The 16,444-nt window shown below is 40.8% G+C and overlaps 1 protein-coding gene across 1 annotated transcript; it reads left to right on the plus strand.

Annotated features, from left to right (window-relative positions):
* The first annotated feature begins 256 nt into the window (after positions 1-256).
* Positions 257-16,364, plus strand: SS18L1 (SS18L1 subunit of BAF chromatin remodeling complex). The gene is made up of 11 exons (XM_051633298.1): positions 257-514; positions 4,122-4,198; positions 4,861-4,945; positions 5,882-6,026; positions 9,242-9,439; positions 10,424-10,588; positions 11,511-11,612; positions 12,037-12,129; positions 12,583-12,702; positions 13,762-13,889; positions 14,113-16,364. Exons 1-11 carry the CDS (start codon positions 446-448, stop codon positions 14,137-14,139), a joined length of 1,209 nt encoding a protein of 402 aa, XP_051489258.1. The 5' UTR covers positions 257-445; the 3' UTR covers positions 14,140-16,364.
* The last annotated feature ends 80 nt before the right edge of the window (positions 16,365-16,444 follow it).

Below are 16,444 nucleotides of genomic sequence, written 5' to 3' on the forward strand. Positions count from 1 at the left end.
CGGAGCGGGGAGACGCCGCTCGCCTGCGCCAGGAAGCGCGGAGCAGGGACGGACCATGTTCGGCGGGCGGGGAGGAGGAGGCGGAGGGGGCGACGGGGGCCGTATCCCGCCCCTTCCCCAAATCCCCGCCGCCCTCTCCACGCCCCGAGGCGGCGGGGCTGGGCGGCGGGGCGAGGGCGGTGCGTGGCCGGCGGGCGGTGCGGTGCCCGCCGCTGATTGCGGGGCGCAGATCGTACCATCTGCGGCGGCTCCCCTGCCCGCGCACTGCGGAGAATCCGTGCACGGCAATAGCAGCCAGATAATAACAATATTATTAGAGCCTGGAACCAATATATTATAGACACATTTAAAAAAAAAAAAAAAACCAACCAAACAACAAAACCAACCAACAACAACCAAACCAAACCAAACCAAAACAAAAAAAAAGCCAAAACCAAAACCCACCATGTCGGTTGCCTTTGCTTCTGCTCGCCCAAGAGGCAAAGGGGAGGTCACCCAGCAAACTATCCAGAAGGTAAAAAAGCATGCTTTTATACAGACAATTTTAGACATGTATTCCCTCCATGCTCCTGCAGCCGAGGAAGGAGGCTTATTTCTAGGGCGATCAGGAAAACTAGGGAATTGGCGAGGGCTGCAAAGATGGACAGCTGGAGAGAGAGGTGGGGGAAGGAGGAGGAGGAGGAGGTGGAACAAAGCAAAGGTGTTCAGATCACTGCAAAGAGAGAGCGAGAGGAGGACTTGGGGGATGAAATGGGGATGGCACGTTATCCGCTGCTTGCAAAGGGGAAAAGGCTGCCAGTAATACATGGGGGAATTGCGATACAATCTGCAAATATATGATTAATTTCTGATGGTATGTCGGCTGCTGCTCTCCCTCCAGGAAAAAAAAAAAACCACAAACCCTCAAAAATGAATTAAAATAAAATAGGGATTTTGCAAGGGTTTTCTTTTGTATTTGGATGCAGAATTTTAGTCTCTCCGAAGACAGAGGGAGCACCAATCACTGATATTTTCCATATACTATTATTATTATTATTATGTGTATTATTAATATTATTATTTGTGATGTGTTTATTGTTGTTTACTGTTAAACAAAGGTTTTGAAAGGTTTTCTCTGGAGAGGAGATCTCCACACGGGTCTCATGTCGAGGCCAAAGCAGAGGGTTCCTAGTTGGGAAGTTATTGTTTCTGATGTGGCAGGAATGACAGCAGGGACCGTGCACACATGCCTGACACCCCGTCCTCCTCCGAAGGCAACGGGCAGTGAGGAGGAGGAGGCTGGAAATGCCCGTGCAGAAGATGCATGTTTTTGCTCTGGCTGCTATTTGTAATTTTTACTTGGCTGTATCTTTTGTGTGTTCCCCACCTCACAGGTGTTTTGCTCATGCAGAGGTGCAGGGTGGTGGACACAACGGGTGTGTGTTCCACACTGTCCGTTCCAAACAGGGACCAGGGAAGAAGGGACATTGCTTACCCAGCAATGGACCCATCATCCCTGGGGCTTGCAAACCAACCATGATCTGGTGCCAATTTCCGAATTCTTCTAGGGGAAAAAAACCCTCAGTGGAAGATTGTGACAGAACGGAGATTAAGACAGAACAAACTGTCGTAAGGGAGACTGAAGAGATGACTTGAATCTCAGGAGACTCTTTGGAAACTCATCCCATTTTGTGTGGGTCTTGCAGCACCTGTAGTATTGTGAATCAATTCATTTTTAATATAAAATCCACTAAATAAGTGGATATTTTTTTCTCTACCCTCCAGATTGGTTTGGGTTAGGACAAAATTTCATAACTGAGGTAGTTTATAGTTAAAACCATGGCTGTATCCACAGACAAAGGGCAGCCAAAGTATTCAGTTTGATTTTTAAACCCTTTCCTTTTTGCATATTCATAAACTTTATGGAAGATTCAAAATGCTATTTCTTTACCAGTAATGTGTAAAAAAACATTTCCCACCTCAGGTGCATTTGCTGGCCTGTTTCTTCAGATCTGTTCATCAATGCTGGGCTGTTGGCAGTGACTTGCTGTTGGTTGGTGACGCTGAGGAAGAGACTTGCAGGCACAGGGGCTGGATGAGCTGTAAAGTCAAGTGTAGAAATGGGACAGTGGGAGGAGGAGGTGCTGGGCTAGGAACCCAAAAGATCCTCACTGAAGTGAGCTTTTTCAAATACATACCAATTCCACTGGAAAACAAGATTATTCTGATTTGTGTTCGTAATATATAAGCAGCTTATTTTTATTTCTTACCTTAATTTTGAGAAGTCATTCAAAGTACCAACTACTTCTAAAATAGTTTTAACACAGAGGAAACAAGAACTTTTGACAAGACAGCTGTGATGGTGATGCTTTAAAATAGTGGATCAAATAGCATTTGCGGGACAGTAGATTTCAGTTTCTTCTGTGCAATGGAGATCAGAACTCAGTTCTTTTTTCCTAGTGAGTTAAGAAAAGAGCTATTCCTGGTTCCTTTTTCAGTAAGCAAAACATTCTCTAGCTATTTGTAGAAGATATCTGTAATATTGCTTGGACTCTTGCTGTTGAATACCTATCTTAACTGCATGCAAAAATATTGTCAGTGGAAACTGAAAAGGATGGGTTTATATTCTTTGCTAATTCTATATACAGAATTTCCACTGATGCAGGGGAAAATTCTGTGTGACAATGAGTAAAGAGCGTGAGACAAAGAGCTGCACTGTGAATCAGGCAGGAGTATTTTCTCTTAAAATGATGTCCTGCACCTGGGTTGCCATGTGAGCAGAGAGATGCAGGAGGAACATGGATTCTTGACTGGCAGAGTTGTGCCTTTCCCTGTCAGCCCCGGGAGCACTGCCTGCCCTGGCAGCGACGGCCCCAGGGATCCCTGCAGGTTCCAGCAGCCAGAGCCTCTGATGGACAAGGGTGTCCAGCAAAGTGAAGAAAAACTGGCTAATTACAAGCAAGAAGCAGGGCAAGCTGGGTTCTTTCAGGGAGTGACTTAGCCTGCAAGTGCATCAAAACTACTCTTCCGCACACTTGCCTATAATCTAGCCCTTTGTTTGCATCTGAATGAATCATGGATTTGTTCTGATCAGATCACATTCCTACACGGATTAATTCGCATCTAAGTCACACGAAAACATGTTATTCTTTCCTCAAGAGTTCTTCTGTCCTGATGAGGCAGTGGCTCAAAGGCCCAATCTTGAAAGCACATGATAGCATTGGCCCCTACAACCCGTACTATGCAGGGAGTTTTTGCCAGAGGCAAATCTGAATTTGTACCTACTGTTGTGATTTTTCCATTCTCTCACCTGCAGAAAGGTTGCTGCATCCACAGGAACACTGGGAGAAAGAGACAAACTATTGTATTGGAAATTTAAAGAAAAACAAAGGTTATTTTAAGCTTTTGATTGTATTGTAAGTTCATTAAATAAAGGTCAGTGGTCATTTTGTCCAGCAGGTCTGATCTTCTTAGAACAAGTAAATCACAGAATTTATTGAATGAAGCAAGCTGGCAGCCACTGATACACATCAATTAACTGATACATAATTACTCTGTGTTTTCAGTTCAAGTCCTCCCTGTACTGAACTACCCCAAAGGACATATAGGGATGTAGTTCTCTTATGTGATGGTTCAGTAGATGCAGTAATGCAAATGTGATACCTCCTTGGGTTCAGCAGTCTGTGCATGCTACTCCTGTGCTGGAAAACTAGTGGGTTTAAATTGTCTGAAAGCATGTTTCTTATTTGAAAGTCAACATGCTAGTAAATCTGATGTTTTGGAAAGGGTTGGGTGATGTTTTAGAATGAGGCAGAGGTATTTAAAAGTGAAAATATCTTCCTTCTTCACCATAGAAATCTAGATGTCATTTCAGGAGCAAAAAAGGTAAGTCCATTAGTACTTCTGTGCTGGGTGTTTCAACTAACTCCTTTAGAGAGAATTATTCATAAATGAATGATTTGAAAAAGCACGATACTGTGGCTCAATGAAGTCACATGTAGGTGCTTTGAAATATCCCAGTGCAACAAAACTGCACAAAACAGCATCCACTGCCGAGAGGGATGAACATGGAGTATCACAAAACCAAGGACTTCAATGTGATTCTCACAACAACGTGTTTTGATCATATTTCTTTTACGCAGATGCTAGATGAAAATCACCACCTAATACAGTGTATTATGGATTATCAGAGCAAGGGGAAAACTGCAGAATGTACTCAGTGAGTATTGTGAGTTTTGGAGTGTGTTAGAAATGTTTGATGTACTTTTTCCTCAAGAGCAGAACTATAAACAGTTATGATCACTGAGAGAATATTTAACTTCTTTTTTTTTTAGATTCACTTGTATTAAGACATGTATATTGGTTTTGGAACAGAGATTTTTTTTTTCCAAAGTATTTTAGTATTTAAAATTTTTCTAATAGATCATTTATTACACAAACCTTGTTCTTCTCAGCGTGCTGGCAGGGCAAACAGGTTTTGATTTTTGAAGTTCTGGGATTTCATGACTACTAGGACTCTCCATTCTGTGATAAACAGAGGGAGAAAAAGTGGCCGATTTTTAAAGCAGCTGCCTGGCTGTCAGAACTCACAGACTGAGGTCCCAGCTTCACAGTTGATTCAAAGTGCTCTCAAAGGAGAGTGTATTTTACCTCCCCCTTCCCCCAAGTCTACCCATTTGTAAAAGAGGTGTTGAACACTCTTATGCTTGATGAAAAGCATGACAGCACAGATACAGGTCATTACTGTTGCTATTTATTATGACAGATGAAAAGTCAGCTAATATAATTTAACTAATTATTTGTAAATAACAACAACAAAATAATTTGGAATTTTCTGTATTTTTAACCCATTCCAAATAAGCTTTACTCCTTATTGTGTAGATACCAGCAAATCCTGCACAGAAACCTGGTTTACTTGGCAACAATAGCAGATTCTAACCAGAATATGCAGTCCTTGCTTCCTGCTGTAAGTACCAGTGCAACCATCAGATATATTGACTATAACAGAGGGAAATGTTCTTTGATTCTGTTTCTGGTCACTGTCAAGAACATATTCTTGCTGAACAGATTGATTCTGGAGGTATCACACATAACATAGAATACAGCTTAGCTCCATGCTTGACAAAGGTCAGTTTGTCAACACACTTCTATACCATCTTTGCTCAGGCACGTCCCCTCAGCAGTTGTGTTCTGACCAGCACAACATGTAAGTACAGAAGAATTGGCACAGAATCATGGAATCACGGAATTGTCAGAGTTGGAAGGGACCTCTAGAGATCATCCAGTCCCACTCCCCTGCTAAAGCAGGATCCCCTGGAGCACATCACTCAGGGCTGCATCCACGCAGGTCTTGAATATCTCCAGAGAAGGGGACTCCCCAGCCTCCCTAGGCAGCCTGTCTCAGGGCTCTGTCACCCTCACTGTAAAGAAGTCTTTCCTCATATTTAAGTGGAACTTCTTGTGTTCCAGTTTGTGCCCCTTGCCCCTCATCCTGTCACTGGGAACTACTGAGCAGCATTTGGCTCCATCCTCCCTGCACCCACCCTTTAGATACTTGTAGGCATTGATAAGGTCTCCCCTCAGCCTTCTCTTCTCTAGGCTAAAGAGTCCCAGCTCTCTCAGCCTTTCCTTGTAAGAGAGATGCTCCAATCCTGACTCTATTATAAAGCACAATTTTAAGATCTTCACTGTGCTGCCTGCTGGCTTCTCTATGTCATGCTGAATGTCACTCACACGTAGTAGTCAAATGAAGAAAGGTTTGTGCCAGTCAGCCCAGAGAGTGAGGGAAGCACAGCTTGAAGTTCAGGCAGTTTTCAGTCACACAGGCTAATTTAGGGGGGGCTTATTCTTGTTCTAATTAAAACCTAACAAAAAATTTGCTTCTCCTCCTTGTTACTTGCAGCCACCAACGCAAAACATAAACTTGGGCCCAGGAGGAATGACTCAGAGTGCATCCAACCAATCTCTCCATTCACAGAGCAACCTCAGCGACGCGATTGGGACGGGCCTTCCTCCTTCCTCCCTCATGCAGAGCCAGATTAGCAATGGTGAGCTCCAGTCCCCTCTGTGCTGCTTTGCTGTTGCTTGGCAACAAAATCATTAATGCAGAATATACTTCCAGAGCTGTGAAAGACCTCTCCTAACTCACCTTTCAGGCATATGGGGATTTCAGGCACATGCTGAAGCCATCACAAAATGGCTACAGTCAGTAATGATGTTGGCTTCTGCAAGGACTCCAGTCTGCTTAGTGTTTCTATTGGGGGAGTTAAAAACACTGAAAGGAAAAAAGAAGAAAAAAAAAAAGGCACAATGAAAATAACCAAGTAGAGACACATCCAAATCTCAATAAGAAAAATGATATATTGTGGTATTTTTCTCTTGAGGGTGGTGGGGTTGGCTGGGGTAAAACGGAATTGCTTGCATGACTGACTGTACAACCAAGCCTTTAAATTGCAAAGACCTTCCAGGACACATGCTTTCTCAAAAATAATTGGGTGCTGCATCAGTCTCTGTGCTCTACAGAAGCTTGCAGAGATTGTACTAAATAACCAATGAGTATGTGCAGACATTTTGTAGAAACAACATAATATACTTTGTCTGTTTCTTTTATTTGTGCAACTAAAACCAAAATAATTGAAAGACAATTTCTTTTTTTTTACTGTGCATTTTATAGTATGAATATTCTGTTTATTTAGCTTGTAGTTCGTAGTTATTTAGTCAGTTCTTGTTTCTATGGGTCTTTCCCAGAGTGACAGAGAGAGAAAACAGTTTCTATAAATAGAAATATCTGATTGTAAAATCACAGACCTTGGCAGGGGACCCAAGAGCAGATGCAAGCCATGAAATTACTTCTGACTTTTAAAAAATCTATTTGTGGCCAAGCTGATAGTACCTTTCAAACTAATGAATGTAACTTCAAGCAGTTACAGCTTGTAAAATGAACTTTTTTAAGTTACCTGGGCCTCCTTTTTGAAAGATGTATTGTCTGGTATAAGCATTATAACAATGCAGTCAAAACTTTGTTTTGTGTTACTAAGAATCTGCATTTTCAGTGTTATTGTTGCTGTTTTTTCTTATTTGCCCACCCTCCTGTCCTTTCTAATAATTTTGTGTTGATAGAATCATAGAACCATAGGGGTTGGAGGGGACCTCTGGAGATCACCAAGTCCAACCCCTCTGCTGCAGCAGAAAGAACCAGACTGGCAGTCCTGAAGTCTCGAGTCAGGGCAATTTACCTCATGGTGCCTAAAACCAGTTCTAAACCCCAGCCTGCGTTGTGGGAGTGTGGCCCAGTTCACTCTGGCCCAGACAGTCCCCGTGGTTACTGAGATCCAGTGCTGTGCCATCCGGGATCCAGTCACAGTGATGCTGGGTGGCACAGCAGCCCTGGTGTGCAGATAGACTTTGGGACTGAGAAACTATTGCACATTGGTAAAAAACTGTTGGGCAGTGGGGTTCATTTTTTGAAGCTGGGAATAAATAGGCACAATTCCAATGCACGGGCTCCAGTACTTGTGAAAATTTCTCATCTTATGGCAAAAGAGATGGAAGGCTGTCATGAACAGGTACAGGATTAGAAAAGAGGGGGGGACAGGGAAGAAGACAGGTCTGTAGGAAAACCCATTAGAGTCAATAATCCAACCAGTGAAACTCAGCTGCCTCCAGACAGAAACTGGGCCAACTGAGAATTTTAACTGTTCAGAAATCATTAATGAGACCTTTCAAAGACAAACCCAACTGCTTAGGGTCATGAAAGCATGCAAGAGGTTGAATGCTTTATATTTATCTTACTGTTTCAGTCTTTGTATTTGAACATTTTTGGTCATGCTTTTATATTTTTCCTTACAATCACAAATAAGCCAAACTTTTTTTTTTTTTCTTTAAAGAAGACCAAAATTCTCCAAGTTTTCCTATGCAAATACAGCAGAGTTTACCAACACTTTCCTCACTCCTTCCCTTGCTCAAAGCAACTGTTACACATTCACACACCATGTGCTCTGGTGTTGCACAAGGAGAAGTTTCAGCTTCATGAGACAAAGCTGGTGCAAAACACAGGGCTAGATCTCTGTGGTGCTATATTGACCTGGCTCCACTGATTTCAGCAGAGCTGGTTCTCTTTATCTCTTGCTGAAAATGCTGCTTGCCTGTCTCCATCAGAGGAAAATATAACACTCTACAGCAAATTTTCTCATTTTGATGTCTATAAATAAGATTAAGAGTAATTAGTGAGGTAGCACAGTACTAAGAGAATTAAACATGTTTTTCAGAGGCTGTAGATACACTTAATAACTGTGAATTAAAATATCATTATCTAAACATTACAGCGTAATTTTGTCTCTTCTAGGGATTCTTGCATGTCTTCTATTCTATCTAAATTAATTTATATTGACAACCATACAGCTGAATTTAGACAGACAACACTACCTACTATCACAATTTAGATGGTAACAACTTAGATGGTCCTTATTTTAAAGACCAGATTCTCCCCAGTTTTAGTTACCTAACAGCAATAGAATTTTTGCAAATAAGTATATTGCCAGGTAAGCAGGTTGATAAACTCAAACCCAGGATGTTAACTGGAGCAGTCTGAAAATTGCATACGGTGATGTTGGAAAGAGAGTACCCTAACAACAGGGATTATTATGGTGACTTGGAAAATTTATCCTCCAAAAGTCTGAGGTACTTTCAGTCAAACTTCAGGAAAGGGAGAGTCAGGCTTGTCCTCTGAGGAGAAGGGTGCCTTGGTACTGCCTGAGCCACCGCTAAGGGCAGAGTAACCCAATGGATGGAGCAAAGTGTTTCTCAGCCACTGCAGTGCCTTCCCAATGCCACCATTTGTGTGCAGGGGGAAGAGGAGTCGACAGCAGAACAGGAGGAAGGAAAGGACAAATTTCAGAAGGCTGGGATGTTTCCAGAGTCCATGTGTTTACTGAAGTATCTGAAATCACTGGCATTTGTTAATTCTGCTGTCTGCGGCCTGTGAGGAGCTGGTTGCAGGGCATTGCTGATGATTTTGTTCCTCCTCTCTGCAATTCAGTACAGCCTGGATTTGGCTGCCAGGAAGAGGAAGGTCACTCTAACCATGTAGTAGGCAGTTTTAATTTGTCTGTAGATAATAGGGTATTTTAATAATGAGGATTTTTGTTTTATTTCGCTTTGCCTCATCATAAGGTATTTTAGAAAGGCCGTGAGGGCTTTAACGCTCACTGTACGTTGCCAATAATAGTACAGATTTTCTTGTTGCTCTCTTTAATTTTTCTAGGTCCTAACCACGTGTCTATGCAGCAGTCAGGCCAGAACACTATGCCCACGACCTCTCTGAGTATGACTGTCAGCAGCCACGGAACTGGGCCTGGCTATAGCCATACAGTGCCTGCATCTCAGAATGTGCCGATGCAAGGCCAGGGCTCCATCGGCAGTTACGTCTCTCGAACAAACATCAACATGCAGTCTAATCCAGGTAAACTCTCTCTTCCTCCTTCTGAGCCAACTTAACTTTTTCAGTGACCTCAAAGGTTTACCACACACAGAATTTGTTCTGTAAATATTTTCTGTAGACAGTGACAGACGTACAAGAGGAAAAGACAGCTTTAAGGCATCTCTGAATTTCAGGGTGTCAGACACCAGTGTAAGTCAGAGCAGTTCCAGACTTGCTTTAACTGACACCAGGGTTAGCAATGAGTCTGGGGACAGGAGGGCCAGCTAGAAGGGCAGCAGCACTATCTGATAGCCTCTGGCAGCAAATGCCACAGCTGTGGGAGGGATCTGAGAAGCACCTTTATCCTGGCTGAAAGTGCCTGCCAAAGAGTGTTACACGTTTACTATTGGCACATTACTACCCCTTTTCTGTTATTTTATTGATAATTCCTCCTGTTTGCAGGGCACAGAGAGAGACTAGCAGACAACTCAGAACTAATCTCTTAATTTGTAAAAATGTTTGCTACAGAGTATTGAATGGAATGTCCAGTGCTTACCAATTCTTTCCAGCAATATGAAATGTAGGGATCAAATAAATCCTAGAAAGCCAGTTTATTTAAATTGTATAGTCATCAGGTATATAATAAGAGTGAAACAGAAGAAAGCTGATTAGAAAAGAAATGCAGCAACAAATTAGTCAGGAGATAGAGAGGAACAAATATCAGTTCTTATTTCTTTCTTTCATCCTACTGTAATAATGATTACATTCTTTTAAATAAAATAACAATAACCAAGGCAAGATGTATTTTTTAAATGCCTGACTGAAGCAATTGGCAAGAACTGACCATATAGTAACATCCTTTCTGGATTACAGTGCAGGAGAGTTAAACACATGTCGTAGGAAAACATCTCCCCCTGTGGAAAATTCACAGAATGATCAGGATGTGTGTTAGTTGAAGGTCCAAAGAGACTAGGGAGAGAACTGCCAGATCCTTTCAGAAAACAATGTTTTCCATGTGCATTGTAGTCTCCATGATGCACCAGCAAGCAGCAACATCACACTACAACTCAGCACAAGGAGGGAGCCAGCACTACCAGGGACAGACCTCCATTGCCATGATGAGTCAGAGCAACCAAGGCAACAGCATGATGGGCCAGCGGCCCATGGGCCCCTACAGAGCTTCACAGCAAGGTAAAATCTATTTTTGGGTCACTGAAAGAATTATTATTAGATCGATGATACTCAGTGCGTCCTGTGGGGTAGGTGAGTCAACAGAATTTCCAAGTCATGTTTCTGAACCGGGAATCCCATTGGGGAGCACAGGAGATCTCGAGTGGTGGAAGCATCGTGATGATCAGATGAACACTAATCTATTTTCAAGATGTATCTATTTAATTATTTCAGGTGTTTAGAAAGATAATTCTGTCTAAAAGGGATCATATGTCTCTAAAGAAAAGATGAACAATTTGATATACAGCTCACTCAAGCCACTGGGAATCTTTTCAGTTCTTTCAAATGGTATTGGATCAGCTGTAACATGGTACAGTTAACAAGAAACACATTTCTGCAAAGAAGATATAGTTTGCCAGCAATTAGTATGAAAAATTAGGCCAAGGAAAGGAAAACACCAGAGGATAACTACCATGCTCTAAGACCTCTCTGGAAAAAGCTCTAAGAGGTAATAAAGCTGCTAGACTGATTCTAACATAAACTGAATTTTGCTAAGAAACAAATTAACACATTAATTAAAATATACTTAATTCTGACTGTGTTCTTGGGCATGGAATACATTTCTGGGCTTTCTAATAACTCAGATTAGAAGATTAAATACAGCCATCACTTTTGGTATTGCTGCAGAAGTGAGTAGGTTCAGGATATGTTACTGACTGTTGCACAACTTCAATTTCAACCAGCTTATTCTGAAAATACAGCCTTATCTCCTTTTTAAATGGAGCTTTATCTCCTTTTTTTCAGTTGGAACATCTTTCAAACTGCTCTCAACATACGTAGCTTGTTTACTTATCCAGGTGTAAAGGCTGTTTTCTTAAAGAAATAATTAAATAAGAAAACCCCCCAGGGTCTCAGTTTGCTCTCTCTTGCCTTTGCCTTGCAGGTTCCTCGCAGCAGTACATGGGTCAGGAGGAATATTACAGTGAACAGTACAGCCATGGCCAAGGCTCCTCAGAACCTATGAATCAGCAATACTATCCAGATGGTAACTCCTTTGAGCTGTAGGCACTGTGGTACTGATGAAGTGCAGACCAGCATGACTGCCACATCCAAGGACATGGCAAACCGATTTGGATTCATTTCCAATTTAAGTGCTAGAAAATTCTCATCCCAAAGCATGGGAGCCTGGCACACAAACACAAGCATCAGTGCACACTGCTGTCCTGACAGCTTCAAAAAGAGCACAAAGCCAAGTTTGGATTAGTAAATGCAAGAGATTTTATCCATAGATGTCTGACCTCCTATCTAAGGGGTCTGTATTTCCTCTTAGCCTTATCTTTGTGCATAAGTGGCTTCATAATATGTCATTCACCAGTATCTCTCTGTATCAACAAGGTATCTGATCTCTCCGTGTTAATATATCTCTTATATTAACAAGGTATCTGATACATTTTTGCAATTCCTTGTAGGACATGGTGATTATGCCTATCAGCAGTCATCCTATACTGAGCAGAGCTATGACAGGTCATTTGATGATTCTACACAACACTATTATGAAGGAGGTAGGAAAATATATTGGCAATCTCTGTAAAAGAAAGCTCTAATCCCCTAAAATACCAATGAAACGCTTTTGAAAAGGTAAAATGTAACTTGCAATTCCTGCATTACTAACTGCAAGTTGGCTATTGCTATCATTAGGAGTGTCCAGGAAATGGAAGTTAGCTGTGTGTAGCTTTTTTTATACCAAGACTATGTAAGACTGTACACAGAGTATCATGCCAGTGACTGTGCTTGTTTGTTTGTTTAGTGATGTCTATAAGTAAACAACTCTCTTCTGTTAAAAAACAAACAAACGAAAAAGAAACAAACATCCTGATTGGCAAAATGCAATAATTGTTTTTGAAAAGAATACTTGTCTCTGAGTTCCAGACGCCTTTTTTTTCCTTATGATTTGCATGTACAGTGCTGTATCTGCCTCATCTGTAACCAAACGATTTCGATTTTCCCCTCCTCAGGCAATTCTCAGTACAGCCAGCAGCAGGCAGGCTACCAACAGGGAGCTGCACAACAGCAAACATACTCCCAGCAGCAATACCCTAACCAACAAAGTTACCCGGGACAGCAGCAAGGATACGGTAAGAACACTGTCACTGACCAGTCAAGTGTTTGCAGCATTTCATTCTGATGCCTCCATTCCTGATAAAATATGCTGTAAACTCTTTTCTTGGTTAGCCTTGGACATCCCCACATCAACACCAGGCAAAGAGCACAGCATGTGAAGGGATTCTGGGCAGGAACATGCATTAACTAGTACAGCACTGCTTTCCACACTGCTCTTTTCCATCCTGAATCCCTCTCTCTTTGGAAAGAAAGTTAGAAAATACACTTTTGCCTTGTTTTGACTTCCTGGCGAATGTTGGTAGGAGGTGGCTGCCTGGATTCTCAAACCTCCTACACATCTAATAGTTCTGCAACTGACATGGGAAAATAACATCAACAGTTCAGAAAATCACTATTCCCTCACTTAGAATTCTTGGAGCAGGACAGGAGTTTTATTCCCTGGTGGGGGACTGAGGCAGAAGGAAGAAAGTGGAAGTCATCAAAAGAATCTGAGCTTGATGGCTGTCTTTGAGTTTTCTGGACTACTCAAACCAGACACATTCTGTGAAATTAAACCCAAAATTGAGTTTATAATGTTAAAATCTGGCCTCCTCTTTGTAAAGGTTCTCCATAAAAATCCACCAATATTGCCAAAAAAGTAAGAGCACATAGCAGTCTATACAGACTATGTAGTCCCAGATAAAAAGAAATCAATATTCCTGTGCAATTGTATGGCTGATTTACACGTTTTTTTCAACTTACTCCTATATGCAAGAGAGTTCTTAGATTCTGTCTGGTCAGCTGTGCTCATGGTGGCACAGCCAGATTAAATAGGAAGTTAAACATCCCATTGTTACTAAAAGAAAGGCCAGGTAGTTTGCATACAGGTAATAATGGAGCTACGGCAATACAAATTTCAGAGAGGCAGATCTCTTAACAGTGAGCTGAAGTTAACACTGGTGCAACTATTTCATTATTAGTTCTAGGCAAAATTTACTAGCAGTTCATACTAGCAGACCTTGCTTTGTACAATCATGTTTTACATGAACTCCTTCGAGCAAATCAAGCCTTAGTAACAGATTTTGCTGTCTTAGGTCCCGCACAAGGAGCCTCTTCACAGTATTCCAGCTACCAACAAGGACAGGGGCAGCAATATGGGAGTTACAGAGCTTCTCAGACAGGTCCATCCGCTCAGCAGCAGAGGCCTTATGGCTATGAGCAGGTAAATTGTCTAAATCTCTGCTATGAAAAAGCAGATTTAGCTGTTAGCTCAGCATAAATCTATCTGATCATTTGGTGCAGGCGTGTTGGTGATACTTCAGTAGGTCTTTCAAAATTTATAGACCAAAAGAAACTGTCTAATTCACTGTTTGTAAAACCTCTGATACATGATTCTCCAACATTTTAATTTCTCTTTTTTTTTTTTTTTTTTTTTTTTTTAATAGGGACAATATGGAAATTACCAGCAATAAAAGGATACGATCCCGTGCCAGATTCATTTCAATAGTATCTTCATCTTTTGAACTGGGTGTACAGGCAGTTTTGATTAATTGTAATATGTTGGTTACCCCGTAGCACAAAGCAGCGTCTGTATGTGAACAGTGTTCATTTCATGCTGGGTATGAAGCAGTGCACTACTGGTAACAAGACAATGCTTTAATGGTTTGATATTTGGTGCTGTGTATAGTACTGTACGTTGATACAATGCAGAAGTTTTTCATTTGCCCCCTTCTTCCCCTCCTTGCCCCATTCTTGGTGTTTCTAAATAGCTTTAGTATTGTTTGATCACAGTCGTGCCCCGTTCTGGAAAGCAGCCAGGGTTGTTCTGCAGTCTGGCTCCATACAAAGCCACCCAGGAATATCTCAGTCCAGGGCAGTATCCTGTGGTAGGTTATTGATCTTTTTTTTAACTGAATGCATTGAAGATTATCTGCCAGCCTCTGAAATCCATGAGTCTTAACCTTCCTTCTTAGGAATAAGGGGATGGATACACGTGAGTAGATTCCTTTTGTGAAGACAGCTCTTTACTATATGTTAAAAATACAATTAACTGCAACCTCTGCAATACCTGCCAGGGCTACCTACCCAAGTCTTATCATTCAATAACCTGAGTAAGTGCACATTTTTGTTTTAAAAGGTACAGAAAGAGGATCTCAAGCTGTATTTCAAGGAAATGATAATCACTAGAGGCACCTTTGATATAACCATGTAAATGAAGGTATTTCTATCGTGGAAAGAAAAATAGAAGGGAGCTGTGAGATCTGCCTGCTAGATGTCAATATTGCTTCATGTTGTGCTTAGCTGAGGAAAACACCTGGCAACACTCCAGTCTTAAATACACTACTCCAAATTTTATAGCTCCCATTATACATTTTCATGCCAAATTTCACAAGCAGGTGGCTGGCATCCTGCTTTATTTCTGATTCTGCCATTGCCCTTGCTCAGATTTCCCAGCGAGTATTATAACCATAAATATTGTCAGTGTTTTTGGTCTGTTGTTCTTACAGCTCATCATCACTTTTATTTTTTCTCTTTCAGCTTGACTGAAATAGTTCAGAAGTAAAAGGGAAAAAAACCCACACCATCTTGATTGCAGATAAGCAACTAAATTAAGTTTTAATTGTGAAACAATATTATGCATATAGAGAGGGAAAATATTAATAGAGTCAGCCAGTGAGAGAATACCTGTAGAGAAAGAATTTAGGAATAAAAAATAGTGGAATGTGAAAGTCAGTATGAACAATGTAAGTCACTTCTATTCAGTTTCTCATGTTCTTATAAAATGTTGAAAAAAAAGCACTTATAAAGTGCTTATGTAAGTGCTGAACAAAATACTACGTCCAAATTTCTCTGAGGCAAAAGGTTAGGATGACTATTCTCTGTGGGCATTTTTTTAATACAAGATTAACTGCAAAATTATTATATAAAATAAATATACCCTCTGTAGGATTTTCTCCTTTTCTTTGACTGAACTGGTGTATTTATGGGACTTCAAGTTCTAGTAGTTTATATTTTGAAAAAAATAAGACCAGGAGGAAAATAAAAGATTTCTCAGTTCATTACTTTTTTTCCTGTAAAGTCTTTACTGGACAACTAGAGTTTACTATTAAATGTTGTCCAAGCACTGCCCTTGCTACATTAATAATTTAAATTACGATAAAATAGAAGACATTTTTTAGTCAGTTCTTATTCTTCTCATCTTTCCTGCTGGTGTTTTCATACAAAGAAAAGTACTCTCAGATAGTAAGGAACAGAAAGGAAGTAAGATTGCTTTCTCTACAATGTATTAATATTACAGGTAGCCAGAAGAATGCAATATTGCTCTTTGCCAGCTTGGAAATATGCCTTTTATGTGGTTTTTGAAAGTGCTGAAATCCTTCTGAGAGACTATGAACAACGCTTGAACTGAAACAGCAACATTACATCAATCTGAAATGTCTTACATTAAGAACTTCTTGAATGTTGTGTACATAATGTATTTGAAAGAGCACTTTGGAAATAGTTTGTACATTTGTTTCCTAATTTATACATGATTTTTTTTTTTGTGTTACTATTTCTAATTGTTAATAACAAAATGTTTATTTAATGTGTTGTCCATTTTTATGTACCAATGTGGAAACAAAGTGATGCCAGCATTTTGACTTCTTCCATTAATTGTATCGTTTTCTGTTTTGTAATTCAGAATGCTTGGAAATTGTTTGGGTTAAATATTAGCTGAACACGGAGTTGGTGGTACTTCTCTTATGACACAGACTTTTCAATTGGGAACAACAGATA

Source organism: Apus apus, chromosome 15, assembly GCF_020740795.1.
Source record: "Apus apus isolate bApuApu2 chromosome 15, bApuApu2.pri.cur, whole genome shotgun sequence".
Lineage (NCBI taxonomy): Eukaryota > Metazoa > Chordata > Aves > Apodiformes > Apodidae > Apus > Apus apus.